The 17,833-nt window shown below is 50.7% G+C and overlaps 1 protein-coding gene across 5 annotated transcripts in view; it reads left to right on the forward strand.

Annotated features, from left to right (window-relative positions):
• The window catches only part of Zfat (zinc finger and AT-hook domain containing), a 179,930-nt gene that overhangs the window by 13,069 nt on the left and 149,028 nt on the right, over positions 1-17,833 (forward strand). For 4 of the 5 annotated variants that reach the window (XM_027950491.2, XM_027950500.2, XM_071602101.1 and 1 more), the window contains exon 2: positions 15,841-16,017. The exons of the other annotated variant lie outside the window; for it this stretch is intronic. In XM_027950491.2, coding sequence (XP_027806292.1) covers positions 15,841-16,017 — 177 coding nt within the window. The remainder of the gene's footprint in view (positions 1-15,840; positions 16,018-17,833) is intronic. 5 annotated transcript variants of the gene reach the window in all.

The following is a 17,833-nucleotide window of genomic DNA, read 5'->3' on the forward strand; positions in this document are numbered from 1 at the left end:
CTCCTCTTCCTCCCTCTCCCCTCTGCCTGCAGTAGAGAGCCAAGGCTACAAGTTTCCAGGGAGAGCAAAGCCTGGGGGAGGCTGTGGAATTGAACTGAGTTATCTCACTAAAGCGGGGCTCTGGTGCCCTGTTAGCACCTGGCTTCTCTTGGCCTTCACTGAGCATTTTTCTTCCAGGTGCTTGTCTTGGTCTGGTTTGAATTCCTTCAGACCACCATTCAAATGCTGCACTTTAGGATGAGGGGTCCAAGGTCAGAGCTGTTAAGTGCTTTCCCCTGGCCAGGGGTTGGACTGCAGGCTTCCCACCTGAGCCTGCTTTCATTCCCCCAGCAAACCCTAGTCTTTGTAGCTGGGAAGCATGAGTTCATAAGGTTAGCATGGTTCTCAGGGATTCTTAGGTGAATCATCTGGAAATGTCCTTGCCACAAAGGAAATGTAGCATTACTCTGTTTATAGGTGAATATCTTTTATAATATTTAACATTGTTCTTTTTAAACAACTCTATTTGGAATAAAATGATATTGATGTTTTTGGAGCTCACAGTCTATTAGGGGAGACAGAAGTTAAACAAATAAATACGCCATTAAATACATGATTACTAGTCGTGGCCCCAGTACCAAGGCAAATGGGGGAGGAGGAGTCCTGGCAGCCTAATTTGAAGGTTTTTAAAAAGTCTCTCTGAGAAACCAAGACTGGAGTAAGACTTGAAGATTGAGGTTCCTGAATTAAGAGACAAGCTGGATTAGCAGAGGGCAGGTGCTTGCCAGTCCTCCCCACCCGCTGGAATGCAGCCTGTAACCCAGAGCCAGCTGCCAGCCGGACTGGAGTTCTCTTTTGCGCATTATCGCCCTCTAGGGGACATGCGTGTGAGTGGACTTACTACAGGTGGCTTGAGAGACGCGCAGTGGTGGGAACAGGCCTCTGGGCCTTAGTCACGGGGTGGCTTCCCCTGACCATGGGATGCACCAGGAATGGCTGAGGGGCCAGGGTTCCAGGCTTACAGGAGAGAAGACCCAGCCTCCCTCCCCCATGGCTCTTTCAGTTCTTACAGCTGCTCAGCTGTGGAAAGGGCTGGGCTTGTCAGGGTAACCTGAGGCCGTACTCCTGGGCCTTCCTGGGGATCCGCCTGGCTCTTTACTTCCCACTGGTGGAAGCATGTGTGGCAGCTGCCCACACAGGGGTGTCTGTGTGGGCAGCTGCCACATATGTGCTGGCCAGGGAGCTGAGCTCGGGCATTTCTGTGTTCCTTCCAACAGCAAGAGTCTACAAAGTCAGACCAGAGGCAGCCCTGAGGTCATGTAAAATGATTCTCCTGGACAAAACGTCATTGCCCATCTGTGTTTCTAGAGACAGGGCCTATGTCGTCCTTGTTCTGACTATGGCTGGCATAGAGTGTGGCACACATGGGGCCTCCGTTAATGTTGACTGATGAGGCCAGGGAACATAGGCTGACTGTAGAGCCCAGGTGCTTGGAGAATAGGAACAGCCCATCCCATGATCTAGTTGCCAGGAAAGGGTCGGATCTTTGTGTTTGGCTGGGGATAGGTGGGTGCTGGGGTTTGGAGGGTTCTTCTTTTCCCACTGGCTCAATCCCTTTAACTTGAAATTCTCTTCTGGAATCTCAAAAGGTGTTAGATGTGCCTGAATATTGAAGGGCAATTCTTTCTTCTCAAATTAATTTTGGAACACTTTACAACCAAAACTAAGCTCAGGCTTTTATAACAAAGCAGATGTTTAAAAGATGGAGTTGAGTTTACCTGTTTTCCACATCTGCCTCCGGCTCCTGTCCAGGCTGTATTTTATCTCATCTCTTTGATTTGTGACCCGGGGAGCCCTGAGCACACAGCCCGCTCTTGAGCCTGCTATGGAAGTGTTCCTCTGCCATGGCCACTTCCAGCAGAGGCGGCCAGGGGCACTGGCCTTGCTCTTTCTTTGCAGCAGTTTCCTAATATGGTAAGCCCCAGATTTGGGGGAGGCCAGAAGAGGGACCTGTGTGTCGCAGCTCTCTGATCTGCAGTGGAAGAGGTGTCTGGTGTTCTGGAAATAGAGCTAATGCTGTTGTGCCGAGTCTACTTCGTGATGTGCTGTAAGTGCCGAGTAATGCTGGATTTGAAAACTTGTACAAAAAAAGAAAAAGAAAAAGAAAGAAAGAAAACAAAAACGAGGTTTTTTTTTTCATTGAGGTTTAAAAAAATAAATTATAGGTTAAATGACACTATTTCGGTTATATTGGGTTAAATAAAGTATATTTTTGAAACTAATTTTATCTGTTTATTTTTATTTTAATGTGGCTACTAGAAAATTCAAAATGAACCCCTGGCCACCTCATAATTCTGTTGGACAGGGCTGTTCTTACAAAGGATTCTTTTTCTTGGGCCTGGGCCTGAATTTTCCGCAGAGCTGTACATCTGTCTCCTCTGCCCTGGAAGCAGGTCTACTCGCATGCCTGTCTCTTCTGCTCTGGTTGGTTAGAGGACTGGAGGGTTTGTCCAGGGGCTCTGCCTCGACTTACAGGCAGATGAGGATGAGCCTGCTCCACCCATTGGATCGTCCAGCCCGAGAGCAGCTGGCCCGCCTTGCTTCTTCCTCTCGGGCCTCCTCCAGGACTTGTCCATAGCAGGTGCCGCTTAAAATGTTTGTTGAATGAAAATGCTGCCCAAGTAGCAGGGGGTCGAGTAGACTCTTCTCTTGACTCATTTCCTCCCCACCCCTTTTTTTGTGCTACTGGGGATTTAACTCAGGGGCTCTCTACCACTGAGCTACATCCCAGCCCCTTTTTAGATTTAAAACATTTTGAGCAGGGTCTTGCTAAGTTTTCCCGGGCTGTCCTTGAACTTTTGATTCTCCTGCCTCAGCGTCCCTGGGAGTCCCTGGGATTGGGGTGTGTACCCTAGGTGTGTGCCACAGCATCTGCCTGGCCCGGATCAGCATTTCCAAGTCCTGCCTGCCTGCCTGCCTTTTTTTTTGCCTGGTTGGATCTCTTGTCCAAGAGATTTCATGTCCATAAACTGCAGAAATGGGGAGGGGGCAGGCAGTGCCACCAGGTATTGTGCTAAGTCCCCCTCATTGGGGTTGCGGTCTTGGTCTTGAATCTGGAGGCAGAGGAGAAGCACGGCAGCACAGGAGCCCTCCCCTGTGCTCACCTGCTTCCAGGCTAGTCTGGTTTCCACTGGCTGTTGTCACCTGTGCTGCATTGTTGTCCCTCTAAGAGCTTCTGTCAGGCTGCCTCCTTCGTGCCACTAAAAGTAAGAAAGTGTGTGGATGTGCGTGTGGGGCATGTGCATTGTGTCTCTCTGTGGTGCACATGGGTACACGTGTGTATTTTACGTGTGTGTGTGTGTGTGTGTGTGAGATGCGCATGTGTACAAGGGTAGCAGAAGACTCCAGGGACATGGCAGGCAGGTCTGTCAGCCCGCTGGACTTTCTGGATTAAGATGTTCCCTGTTCTCTCCAGTTGGCATCACATTTAGCAGTCTGCAGAATCCCAGGATTCTCCCACACAGTGACTCCCCCAGTGACATCCCCGACCATACTTATGGTGTCAGCAGGGTGGCTACAGCTGTCTCCGTGTGGCGCTAAATCAAAGTTCCACAGGTGTCGAAGTGGGTAGCCGATAACTTAGGACCTAAACCTAAGGGATTTTTGTTTGTTTTTTTGCAGTGCTGGTGATTGAACTCGGATCTTGCATATATTAGGCAAGTGCTCTCCACTGAGCTACTTCCTCAGCCCTTTTTATTTTGAGACAGACCCTTGTTATGTAGCCTGAGCTGGCTTTGAACTTGAGATCCTCCTGCCTCAGCTTTCTGAGTGGCTTTTCTGGCCATTGCTGAGTGCTGAAGCTGGCTTTGAGGCAGCCTTTAGTCAGACAAAGATGGGAACAAGTGAAGGAGCCAAAGCTAGAGACCTGGGGGTGTGGTGGTGCTGGTGGTGGCTGTGGGCATTTCTCTTTCCCTGTAGGTCCACCAGAAGAAGGGAGGGGGTTTTGCTTGGTTTATTTTTAATGCAGGAATAATCACAGAGACTCTTGTCATGGCGGGCATTCCTGAAGGCCTCCCTGACAGTCTGCAGACAGGAGCTGCACTGTTGGGCTTGCACCAGGGTCCCCACCCCTCAGTGCTCCCACATGTGTACTCGGGGCTTGGGCTGCTCTTCTCTGTATGAAATGCTGTCCTATGGACAAGGCCACATTTTTCAGCTGTGATTATCACAATAAACGTGAATATACTTCATTGCCCAGGGCTCTCACTTTGAGAGTGCTTAAAAATAACTTAAAAAAAAAAAAAAAAAAAGCCAGGTTTTAACATGGAAGAAATGTGTGTGCATAAAATTATAATGCAACTGTCGGCCCAGCCTTAATTATTGTGGATATTGAGCATTTCTCATTTTATTTTGTTAACCCAGCTTCAGCAAAGAAAAACACCCGTGGGATTCCTCCCTGCGTTTAATAAACACGTTAACTCTGTGAGCTGTGGAAGCTGACGTGTTCCTCGGCATTTATGAGATGCATGGTGAAGTAATAATTCCACAGTTTAGGGGGCAGCATTTATTGGAGCCTCAGAGCTGGGAGGCACTTCAGGGATTATGTATGGGCAGGGGAGGTTGGTTCACGTGTGACCCCAGGCAAGGGGAGGTGGCACTGGTGGGTCTGTCCCATCCTTCTTTGGTTCAGGTGGCCCTGCCTCTTGTCTTTGCACATTAACTTCTGGTTAGGGCTTGAAGACCAGGTTCCACTTTGCAACATTACAAGGCCACTTTTAATTTGGGCTGTTCATCTTTAAGATGCAAAAAAATGAGGCTTAAAGAGTTCCAGAGGAGGCTGGAGGGTAAGAGCTGGGAGCCTGGCTCCTGCCTTGGACCAGGCCCTTCCTGCCACCTCATGTAGGATGTTATCTCTAAAGAGCTGGGCACTGAGCTAGGCACATTGCGCTTCCGATGCCCTGCCGTCCTCCCCCCAGTTCTGCACAGAGGAGGAAACGGAAGCATATGCCGAGGGTCACACAGCTACGTGGACCAAAGTAGGGTTCAGATGTGTTGTTTTAAAGAAGAGTTCACCTGTGAATCAGAGCATTGTTTTCCCCTGTATCTTTTTAATGTTTTCAGTTCAAGTTTTCTGGAGATGATGCATGACATGTGCATAGAGGAACGCACATCCCACAGAGGACCAGCTTGATGAGTGTTTGCAGACGTTCACTGAACTCACTGTGTAACTAGTAGCAGATCGGGAAACACAATTTCCCTGTACCCCAGGAGACCCCAGCCCCACCCATGCCCAGGGTTGCCCTGTCCTGTCCCAGAGTGAGTAGCTGTACCCTTCCCAGCCTTAATGGCAGTGCAGGCAGGCGCTTGAATAAATCAAGTGCTTCTGCTCAGTCATTTCTGTTGTGCAAAATGTGGATGTGACTGGCAAAGCCCTGTGAGATTTGGAAGTGACTTTTAGTGAAGTTAATTGGCCAGGAAGTGTCTGGTTGTGATGAGTACAACCTGTGATCAGAGCTTTGCCTGACTCACCTGCTGGAGTAGGCCAGGTGTACTTGGCTGCCAGGACAGACCCACCTCTGCAGCATAATGGAGCAGTGACTTGGGGTTGTTTTGCCACTGTGTGTCCACCTGCTGTGTAGCCTTGTGTCCCCTGCCTGATCTCATTTGCTCTTCTTAAAATGGGCAGCAGCCCCTCAGTTGCTGGGTTAATGTGAAGGTTAAGTAGGTTACGGGCAAAGCACAGCACCTGGCAATTTATCGATTCAGTAAACAATAGCCCTGTTTTTAATATGGCTATGAATGCAGTGCCCTAACTAACCACCAGAGGGTGCTGTTAGCACATGTGTGGCACCTGCCTATGGGACCTCCATAGTGTTTTGCTAAAAGCTGTCAAGCCTCTAACCTGGTGATGTGCCACTGTTGCCTGCTTCTGGATCTGTTGCCAGGCTGTGCAGAGGACATGCTTATTAAGAATGTGGTTGGGTGAGTTGTACTGCTCACTTCTGGCAGTCTTTCATTTTCTGGCATATTACTCCCTGAAATGAATTGTGGTAAGCAATTATAAACAGACACAGGGAACACAGTTCCCTTTCTAGTGTAGCTATTCTTAGTTGTAATTACTCCATCTAACCATGATCTGTCTTGTGTTGGGGGTACCAAGACTAGCATTCCTCACAGCAACCACTGAGTATTTCAGGAAATACCAAAGGATCTTCCAAGAAGGATGGGGCGGGCACACAGCATCTGGGCAGATACGGCAGTTAGCTTGGAAGGTCTGGGTTAAGTTTTGATTTGTTGTTTACTTGTCTGGGGACTCCTTTGGAAGCTCATTAACTAAATGCTCCCCCCCTAAACTGTTAGGGGCTTTTTTGAGCCCCAGATTTTTCCTTTGTAAATGGGAATCATAATGATGATGATGGTGATTATGATGATGGTAGTGATATGATGTTGGTAATGATTGTGAGAGTGATGGTGGTGATGACGATGGTGCTGGTGCTGGTCATGATGGTGGTGATGGTCATGATGGTGGTGATGGTGGTGGTGATGGTGATGGTGATGATGATGAAATGCTACTTGGGCAGCATTTCATTTCGTGGTGATGGTGATGTTGGTGGTGTTGATGATGGTGATGGCACTGCCCATTTTGCGACTTAAGAAGACAATAGGGAAGGTCAAGCACTGTCTTGAGTGTGAAGGTCTGTGTCATTCACTGGAGGAGTAATGTTATTCTGCAGTCAGTCTGGGCGGGGAAGGTTGCAGGTACCTCTTTGGACTTTGAAGTCTTTTTTCCCCACTTTTTAAAATTGGTGCATTACACTTGTACATATTGATGGGATCTGTTGTTACTTATTCATGTGTGCACACTATATAACCATATAGTTAGGCCAGTATCACTCCCTAGCACTTCCCCCTTGGGCTGTGAAGTCTCGATACTTCTTTTTTGGATGGCGGACACGTGGAAAATTCTTGAACACCCAGTTCTGGGAGCTCCCTGTCCCTTTTTGACTGGCCCAGCCCCTGGGTACATGTTCCACTCTACTCACCTGGCCCACACATTTGTAGGTTTGGAATGTGCCATTTGAGACGAGGCTCACTAGACGGTGCCCACCAGGCCTCTAGTTGCAATACATGTAATTTGTGTCATGAACATTTTTCCCCATCAAATCTAAATCTAAATCTAACTTGATCTTGCTACTGGTTAAACCAGTTTCCTCTTTTTTTTTTTTTGGGTCATTTTATTCGGCTGGCACATCATTATGGGAGAGAGGCAGGAAGAGGCACAGGACATGTCCCACCTAGTGCGCTGTCTCAACCTCAGGGAGCAGCGCTTGGCATCTTGAGGGCCGACTCGCTCCATGTCCGGAGCTGGTGCAGCCTTGTTCTTTTCCTCAGAGCTTCATGGCTTGTCAGGCCAAAGCCATTGGCATCAGTGAGTCTTCTTCCCCCAGCAGGGCCACCCCATTACTTTGCCAGGCATTGTTATACCTTTATTTCTAACATGGACCTAAGTCATTTTTTTTTAAATTTACTTTTTCTTGGATTGTACACATGGTGGCAGATGGGAAAGACCTAAGAGAAAGATTCTGAGCTGGAAGATAAGTCCATTCATCATCCACCGACTCAGAGCCAGTCCCTGGCACGGGCTCATGAGGAGCTATGTGGATGGCAAGGTGTGTGTCCGCTCTCTCTTGCTCTCTGTCACTGCCTGCCTTTCTAGGCCTCCTTTCCTGACTTCCTGCTGCGCATGAGCAGCCTTTCCTGGATGACGAGTTGCAGACTGGCTGCCTGGGACCCCCTCGGCCTGCAGACTTGCTGTACTGGGCTGCACACTGTATTTTGAATTCGCTTACCCCCTGCTGGGAGACGCCAACACAAGTTTAGCTTTGGGCCCCCACTGGTAGGACCTGGGTGGTCGCCTGTCCTACTGCGGGCTCCCCCCGTGCCGCCACTGCTCCCAGGCCTTCCTGGGCAAGCTGCCGTCCCCGGAGGGGTTCCCAGAGTGGCAGCATGGCCCCCTCAGCAGTGTGCCTGTCCTGTCTTGAGGCCACTCCCCTCTCTGCACCCCAGTGTCAGGGGCTCCTCAGTTCTGCCCACTGGCTGTGGCTTCTGCCGCCTTCCGCCCACACTCCTAGAGCTGTGTCACACTTCCTGGGCCAGCTCGGCCTCCCCTCCCCTGACGACAGGGATTCCTGCCTTCTCCACAGACTCTCCTAGGGTGTGAGGTTAGTGTGATCGTTATGGAAGTCTTCTCTGTGTTGTGAGTGCTCCCTTGGGGGGGTTCTGGTGTCTGCTGCTCACTGGGGTGCCTCATCTGACACGGGGAGTGTGATGGGGTCGCTGAGGCACCTGCTACTCATGTTCAGCTCCTTCCCCTCTTGAAAGCAGGGTCTGCAGTGCTGTGGCAGAGGTCGGCTCGGAGTGTGTGGGGTGTGAGGTGGGGAGATGGGGCCTTGCAGGGGACAGGGCTGGGAGTGAGGCTTCCCAACCCGCGTCCAGCTGGGCCCTGACTTGGGCTGTACATTGGGCCCTGACTCGACCCACATTGCCTCCCTCAGGATAAGGGAACGGTTCTGAAGTCAAGTGATCCTGGCTCACATTTCAGCACCGCTGAGTCGGAGGTTTCTTGGTGTCCGTGCGATAAGAACCAGCGTGTCTTAGTCTACGTGAATATCAGCGCTTCTTACACTAGATGTTGTCTACAGTGGAGCAAGTACAGTAAAGACCTATGTCATAGGCTTGTCTTGAAGATGAGATCGGCCTGGCGTGAGTCTTGTGTGGTGCAGTGTCATGGTGCGGGCTTGATTAATTCAGGCTTCTGGTCTCCTCTTCCCCTTCCAATCCATTGTCTTGGTTCCAGCAGGTCTTAAGTGGGTGTGAGGATGATGTGGCCTGTCCACAGCTGCTTTAGGGTGCTGTGGTATGAGCCACGTGGAAGGAGAGTACTCTGTCCTCGCCGAGTCTCGCCTGAAGACAGAGGAGCACAGTAGCTTCAGTTTGCACAAAGCTACTTTATTCATTGTGTTGGATGTGATAGCAATCTAGCTTTATGCTGTTGAAATACGTCCCCTCCTATTGGGAAGCTGCTGGCTCTTATGAATCTAATAACAAGGGACAAGTGGGACACAGGAAAACAAAAGTGTACCTCAGGAAACATTTGCCACCTGCTTCTCTCCTCTGAGATAGATGATTTAGTAGGATCTTAGCTGTGACTGTTGAACTCTGTTTAAAGTAAATAAACCCAAGTAAAGATAGTTGCAGAGTGGAGAGGGTGATTTATACTAATCAAGGAGAGGAAGCAAGAAATGTTTAAACTATTGCCTTTAAATGGAGTATTTAATAGTCTAGCAATGTCCATTTTGTCTTCTTGTGCTTACTGATAAATGCTTAGGCATTTTGTAGCCATCAGTTCAGCTGACACTTTTTGGGTGCTTACTGGATCCCTGGTGGTGTCAAGGCCAAGAGAAGGATGTTGGGCCAGCGGAGCTCTGGCTGCCAGTCACGTGCAGAGACCATGTGGAAGGTAGTGGGTGAAATGAAGGATATACAACCAGCCCTTCAGATCCTGCATCTCCCCCTCGCCCCTCAGAGATGGAATGTGGACCAGGCTCCATCCCACTGAGCCTCTGTGGCTTCTGAGCCTCACCTCCCACAGGGCATGGTTGGGACTGGATGTTTGCGATTCTTCTGTAGAATCCTTGCTGGAAGATTCAGACTGATATTGTTTGCCATTGTATTTGAACTAAGTGTAGATTCATAGGAAGTTGCAAAGATAATACCGAGTAGTCTCATGCACAGTTTACCTTGATGGATTATGCTTAAAAAATTTTTCCTTTTTTTTTGGTACATATACGTAAGATTCACCCTTGTCCTCAGTGTTGAGAATGAACCTCGCTGGGTTCATTCACGTGGCTGTGCCACCTTCACCACTGTCTGGAGAACTTCTTTATCGGCCTCACCCAGGGGCTGCCTCTTAAGTCAGCACCACACCGCATACCCAGCAGGTTGGCGCCAACATAGCTAGTGTGCAGTCAAATCTGCTCTTACCTGTGGATTTGCTGCCTTGCTCCAGTTAGCACCGCCTGTAGAAACCGTGCCTCCCTGCGCCTCCCTGCGCCTCCCTGAGCCTCCCTGTACCTCCTTGTACCTCCCTGCGCCTCCCTGCGCCTCCCTGCACCTCCCTGCACCTCCCTGCACCTCCCTGAGCCTCCCTGAGCCTCCCTGAGCTGCTCCTCTTAATAATTGCTGTGACTCTTTTTCTGCAGTGAGCCCCCGTTATAGCTGTGCTTGTGGCTCCAACCATTCAACATGATTTAGAGAACTCAGGAGGAAAGTCCCCTGCATGTGCCCAAGCATTTATACCATTGTTCTGTCATGTGTTTGATGGCGCAGGACTCTTGTTGATCCCTTCTGTTGGAGAGCTTCCATTAGCCACTCTTAGGTTGCATCTGCCCAACACAAGTCCCCCTCTTCCCCTGCCCCCACTCCTCAGTGCCTTGCTTTCCACTTCACTCCTGAAGGACACCTTCCCTGGAGTGGGATCCTTTCAGCACTTGAGACTGTTGTGCCACTTCCTGCTGGCCTGCAGTGTGTTGGAGAGAAGTCTGCAGTCATCTGGATTGTCTTTCTATGTAGGAGTTTGTTTCTTCTTGCCACTTCCAGTTGGTTTTGCTGTGGTTTTAGTTTTCAGGGTTTAACCACGATGTTTCTTAGAATGAATTTCTTTGAGTTTGTCCTGTTTGGGATTTTGGCTTCTTGAGTTTGCTGCTTTACCCTTTTTTAAAATTTGGGATACTTTGGGCTTTTATTCCTGTGAATATTTTTCCAGGTCTGCTCACTCTTTCCCCTCCCGGATCTAAGGGCACAAATGCTAGATCTCTCACTGTGGCCCCACGGGTTCCTGAGGCTCTGTTGTTGTATTTAAGTCAGTTTCTTCTGTGATTTTGTGCCCGCTGCTCTCTGCAGGATCACCGAGTCTCCCGGACTTTCCAATCTGCTTTGAGCCTGTCCATCCAAGGCTCTGGCCTCCTGCTTTCTTGGTTGTCATCGGTCCTCTCGCGGGTGGCAGTGCCCGGGGCTTCTCCGCCTGCCTCTTGGCCGAGCGTCTGTCCTGCTGTCTGCTGTGGGTGTGTGCATGAACTCTGTGGAAGCGTTTTTAGGATGCTGCTGTTCTCCTTGTTGGGTGGTCCTGGCGTCCATGTTGTGCCACGCTGCTCTCTGTGGATGGCCTTGTCTCATGCCACTTGAGATTTTTCTGGTTCTTAGGAAAGTGAGATGAATGATTTTGGGTTGAATCCTGTGAGAGCCTGGATTTCACTTAAATCTTCTGTTTTGGCAGACTCCCCAACTCTGCTGGTAGGAGGGGCTGCTGCCTCCTCGCTGCCGGTGGATGCTGAGTGAGGTGGTGAAAGCAAGCTTGCCTGCCTGCCTTGTGGACACTGGGAGTGTGTGGTCCAGCCCTGTGTCTGCCGTGGAAGGATCCTGTCCTTCTGGGCGGCCCTCTCTTGTCCCTTGGCTGCAGAGAGCAGGCTTTTCTGGGAGTTGCTAGCCTGTGACTGTTGGGCCCTTGTAGCCCTGTGGGGGTCAGGAGGCAGAGAGACACCTGAGCATGTCATCACCCTGCCGTTTCTTGGGTTGGAGCTGGTGAACTGGCCTGTCTTCCTCACAGCTTTCAGCCTTCCTGTGTTTGTCTGACCTATAGCATCCAGATTCTTCAGCTGTTCTTCGTGAGAGGAGTGGGGAAAAGCCCCCTAGTTCATCCTTAGGGGACGCTTTGCCACTGGAGCTGGGAGAGTGAGTGCTGGTCGGCGGACTGTGGGTCCTGCTATGCAGGCTGCAGGGTCCTTCCACTCCCGCTCCCGTGTTGGCCTGGGGTTTGGGGAGGAGTCCTTCAGAGCAGGCCAGCATCAGTGCACACTTGTGCCCTGCTGACGAAAGCATTGGCCACCCCCGGCTATGCATTGTCAACTCACAGCAGTCTGCAGAGTTGGAGGGGTCCATTCTGCTGGGACTCAGGGACTCATTCCCATTCATGGCCACCTTCTGGGAAGGGTGAGGCAGAGCCCTTATTCATCCCTGGGCCCCCTGGGCAGGCAGAGAGGCCAGAGATCCAGATCGGACCTGGCTGTTCCTCAGATCAGAGACCAGAAGCGAGGACCAGTTAATGCACTTAAAGTTTTCCTTTCTATAGTGCAGAGTAGCTGCTTGAAAACCGGCAGATAATTCATAGCAATCGCATGCCCAGACCCAAACCACTGTGATTGTTCTTGTTCTGAGTACGTCATTTTCCCCTTGAATTCTTTTGTTAAGCATGAGAGCACAGTAATTGGACCTAGAAATGTATCCAAATTATAGCATCTTCATCAGAATTAGCTGACAACATAATTATGATTGTATTTCAGGGCACAGATATATTTTTTCATGTTAGTCCACTATAAAAAATAGAAGTGGCGCCTTGGTTGCTATTTTGGCAACTTAACAATCTTAATACTTGGGGAATGCACCCTCTGTGTGCCTGGCATTCTGCTGTAGACACACTACTTTAGCATGTCTCCAAGGGGCACACCGTCGCCCTCCACGTTGGGCCCTTGTCTGAAGAGGGTGCGCCGTGTACTTTGCCCTGGGTAATGGGACATCTGTTTTTGCAGAGGAGAGTATAGTGTTGGTAGCAAACAGCCTGTTGCCCAGGCTCATCTTGTGGTGCACATGTCAGCTCGGGGTGATGTCCTGCCTGCTGGGCCCAACTGCATCTTGGTCTTTATCTCTGCTCTCAGCCCTGGACAGGCCTCCCTGACTGCAGTCTCCCCCTCAGTGTGCCAGAGAACTCCTCCCTTCTTCAGCCCAGGCAGCTGGCTATTTTGGGTGTGACAATGTGACCAAGGCCTTCAAATTCCAGGGGCACTGGAGTGGTGGGCTTTGCAGGCTCCAGGAGGGCAGGCATAGAGAGCTGCCATGGCTCTGGTGTGCGGAGCTGCAGAACTGGCTTCAAGCAGGAGGCTGGCCCTCTCAACCAAGGCCGCCTCTGTCTTTGCTCTGATGGTGGACTCCCCCTTCCAGGAGCTGCCTCTCCTGCTGTGCTTGGCCCTGGGAGCTCTGCTTGAGTGGGCACAGGCCCCTGTGCCAGCAGTAGATCTGCTCATTTCCCCCGTTCCTGACTCCATGCAGCTGTTGCTTCCTCCCTGGTCCGCACATCTGCGTCCTGCAGCTCTGAACTCCACAGTCCCCTGGCTGAGAAGCCTGTCCTGCTCCCAGCACCCTTTCCCACCCACGACTCTTCCATGGCACACCATCTCATGGCCCACGTCTCAGGTCTAAGCCCAATATATGAGGGTCATCCTAGGTCCCAGTGCTCATCTCTGTCTCCACCTGGGAACTCGAGACCTGTCCCCTGCCTTACAGGACTGGACTTGCTGGGTGCAGGGAAACTCCTGTTAATTGATAACAGATGGCTCAGGCAGACACCACCCTGGGCTGCCCAGGCCTCAGGCTGTGGATCTGCTGGGTGTTAGCTTATTCACAGCAGTCTCTGAAACCTGGTCATAAGTAGATGCAAAAGTGTTTATTTAATTTCTAGTCAACGCTCAGTGTGCCTCTGAACTTGGAGACCCTCATGATAGCTCTTGGGTCCCTGGAATTTCTCTGTTAAATGTTAGAAAATTCCCTTCCTCCTGAGAGCAGTCGAGGAGCCAGGAAAACTTGGAGGCCAGTTGGGAGACAATTTTAGTACAAACCATTAGGTGCAGTTCTGTGACACATCTCTTTCCCAGGTGAGATGGCCTCTCTTAGGCAGGGCCTGGGCCTAGGTTCATCCCTATGTCCCCAGCTCCTAGGGCAGGGCTTGGAGTCTTGCTCAGTAGATGCTTCATGGAGCAGGTGTGGGGTTGATCTGTGAGGAGGGCTCATGTTCTTCTCTATTCAGGGTTTCTTTTCAGAACACTAGAACACTTAGCTTGAACTCAGCTAAAATACTTAGAGTCTGCCTGTAGTTCTGTAGCCAAATATATCTGTCAAACCAGGTTGCAAAGCATCTGCCCTCTGCACCCTGTCGCTGTGACAAGAAATTGACTTCTCCCCTCCCAGCCTCAGTTTCCTCATCTGTGGGCTGAAGAGGACAAACCCCTTTCTGCTTAAATCAGGACTGATGGAGGTGTGGCAGGAAGCACCCTGAAGACGATGTCTCCTGTATGCAGACAAGTACTGCCATGACCTTCTTGTTTGGGAAGCATTTTGTGGCTGTAGAGAGGGGCTCCCCGCCCCCCCGGCGCCGCAGCAGTTTTGTCTTCACCCCAGCGGGGCACGGTGGTCTGTGCCTTTCCTTCTTCTCTTTCTTGTGGTGGGGTTTTGCCAAAAGGAGAAAGGTGGGCAGAGAGCCTGGGGAAGCGGTCTCCAGAGCCTTTCGTTCCAACATGAAATGGGCATGCTTGCAGGCCAGCAGGAGAGCTGGCCCAGAGGACAGGACCACTGACCTTGGGAGGAAGCGGAAGCCATGGGAGCAGTGTCCCGAGGGACAAGGGCTGAGTTCTGCACACACTGGCCGGCGTGTGCCCTTGTCCAGCCGTGTTTCTGGGGGGGAGCAGGAAGGGTGTGCTGTCTGTAGAGGAGTTTAGCACATCATGCCAGTTCCATGTTGCTCTGCTCTCGCTGTCCCCGTGAGCACTGTCAGTGGAGACTAGGCCCTGCCCTGGGTGGGGGCTGCCACCACATCCCACCGTGGGGCCACGGCTTGTGCAGACCCTCACCCAAAAGCAGCGAGGCTGGGGGATGGGGAAGAGGCAGGTGGGCAGGGGAAGCTGATCTCTGGCTGCTGAAGTGACAAAGCAGGTGTCCTACTGTTGAGAAGGGGAGCGGGGGAGGGAGGAGAGGCTTGCTTGCCACAGGCAGAGCTTGCGGGTCCCAGAGATCCGAGATGGCCAGCTGCTTGCCCAGCCGTGGCAGAGGGGATGGCATAGAGATCCTGGGAATTGCCTAGCAGGCCGAGTGCCCTGGAGGTCAGGGGAAGGCAGTGGTAGAGGTTTCTGGCGGTTGCTGCATGGGCACAGGCACAGCACGTGGAGAGGTGGGCTGGGCCTGTGGCGCTGTTCCCGGTGTGCCCACGGTGTCCCTGCTGCTCTGCCTGTGTAATTCCCCACAGAGGGATTACTGCTCCTTCTCCCAGGTCACCTGGTCTCACTGCATCTAGGGACTGGCTCAGGAATCTCAGCTGGGTCTGTCTGGCTTCACAGCTCTTGGCCTTCTCATCATGTCCACTCTTCCTTTCAGTGTAAGTGTGATAACAGAAAAGCCAGCTTTGAATTATGTACCTATAATTATTTTATCAGATTTGAAGATGAGTGTTTTTTCCCTCATTATGTCTTGCTGCCTAGTATACGGGGAGGAATATAATGGATTGTGCACTGTTTTGTGAACAGTGAGAATGTTTAAGTAGGAATTAAGTGGCTTTAAAAAAGCTGCAGATTCCTATCCTCCTTGTTTTGATTTTTAGTTCCTGAGCCAGTCATTGAAAGGTGTCTTGGCTCTAGAGAAATGCTGTTTTGGCCAATTTTTCCTTTTAGCTTAATTCAAGAGAGACAGTGAGTCTGGTGGGAAGACTAAGATGCTTAATTGCATGAGTGTGGTGGACTCTTTGAGGACAGGATTGAACTTTTCAGGTTCCATGGGCTGGTGTCTGGGCAGAAGGAGGTCCACATCAGCCACTCTGATGAGGGCTGAGGTTCCTAGACCCAGCAGGAAGAACCCGAGATGAGAGGGAGACTCACTGGAGGCTGGCATTTGCATGGCATGGCAGCCCCTGGCATTTTCTCCACCCATTGGGAGTAATCGTGTATGTGAAGGCAAAATAAAACATTTTCCTTTTTTCTCTTACAGAAAGCACGGCCATCTTCATGTGCAAATGCTGTAATCTCTTCTCGCCAAATCAGTCGGAGCTCCTCTCCCATGTGTCTGAGAAACACGGGGATGAAGGGGTCCGTGTGGATGATATCATCATTCCCCTTAGGCCCCTGAGTACTCCAGATGCTCCCAACCCAAGCAAGACTGGAGATGGTAAGGGCAGCTGTGTGCGGGGGGTAGGGCTCCGTCAGTGCCCATGTGCTCTCCATGTGGAGATGCCAGCTCTGTCACATGGCCCAGCAGAATCCTGGAAAAACCCAGTAATTGTCCAGTTGTAGACCTTCCAGTGAGGTGGCCTCTTTGAATTCCCTCTCCCCACCCCTCTAGGGTTGCTCCAGCACCTGGCTGGTAGATGAATGAATGAATGCAAGGAGCCATTAGGATCCGGTGATATAAAAACTCGAGCTTGTTATCAGACACGGGTGTGTTGCCCCCAGCTCTAGCACCCATCAGAGAAAGTACCTGGAGCTAATGATGTTCCTTCTCCAAACCTCACTTTGCTTATTTTAAAAATGAGGACAAATATGCAGATTAAGTCAGAGAATATACCTACTGAAGATGATGTAGGAGACAGTAAAAGGAGGCTGTTGTTAAACTTGATTAATAAATTACTATATATAATTTTAAAGCATTTCCAAAATGATAGCATGAACCTGGAGCAGGGGTTCAACTTGCAGAGCCTCAAATCATTCAGAGCCCTTCATGTTTGCAGTCAGGGTGTGAAGTGAGACCCAGCTTGTCTGGTGTCCAGGACTCTCCCTCTGGCTGATCGAGATGCTACAGGCGTGTGGACTAGAGCAGCCATCCAGGCACTGTAATTAGGTCCCCATGGACGACAAAGAAAATATATAGCACAGAGGAACCGCTGATGAGAGTTAGAAAAATCCCCACGAAACTATTTTCATATGAAGAGGGACAACAGGCAGCCTCTTGTGAAGAGGCCCAGTGTGTGGCGGTCCAGGCCCCGTCTTAGGATTCGTCAGCCACACTGATAATCCAGGTGCTCTTTCCTGGGAATATTCAGACTGGCATTTCTAAACAGGCTGGCTTATTGATGATCTGTCAACAATGTTAACAAGCAGAGACTCCAGACAAAAAAATGTTTGGTTAATAAGTCCCTCAGGCCTGCTCCCAGGGTGCTTGAGAGGATGCAGTTGTTGAGGAGTTAGGAAGTTCTGCTAGGTACTGTCAGTGGCATAGGAGAGAAGCTAAGGGAATCCAGCCCCTGAAACTGGCGCTCAGGAGAGCAGTCAGTACTGGTGGCATCAGCATTGATGGCGCCTTGGTGGTGTTTCTCGGGGTGGGCACGTCTACCTCTCCCCACTCAGAGGAAGCAGGAGTGAGCTGGCCAGTCCTAAACAATCACATCTCAAGCTGCTGCTTGTGTTCCAAACTCTGCTTTGAGTAAAAAAAGAGGAAGAAGGTTTCTGTGGGACAGGAAGATTCAGCATCTCCCACGTGCCAGGGCCTCCAGTGCCTCCTGGTGCCTGCTGTGGGTCGAGTGGGCAAGGCCTAGAGTCCTGCCCAGAGAGAGGCTGCTGGCTTATGTCCCCAGGACCTCCCCTGCTGGCTTGTGAAGAGTGCAGCTCCCAGGGAACCCAGATCTTTAGTCACCAACCTGGAGCCTTTGGGTGCCTGCCTCGGGTTGAACATGATGAACTCAGAACATGGCTTCTTTCTTCTGTCTCGTGTGAACGGCAGAGGGAAGCCTCCCGGTTAGCAGGGAAGAGCTTTGAGGCTGGCTCTTGCCAAAGCTGTGAGTCCCATCTTTATTCAGATTTACTTATTAAGATTTTCTTCTTACCATAAGACATGAATAGAAAATAATTCTACATTTTTTATTTCTTTTATGAGTAAGGAATGGATAAAGGATAATAAGGCAGATGGAATTTCACAGAGTTACTTGTAGGTGTGTTCTGGGTGCATCCCCTCCTCACGGGCGGGTCCTGGTGACGGACATCGCCGTCCA

Source organism: Marmota flaviventris, chromosome 15 (assembly GCF_047511675.1).
Source record: "Marmota flaviventris isolate mMarFla1 chromosome 15, mMarFla1.hap1, whole genome shotgun sequence".
Taxonomy (NCBI): Eukaryota; Metazoa; Chordata; class Mammalia; order Rodentia; family Sciuridae; genus Marmota; species Marmota flaviventris.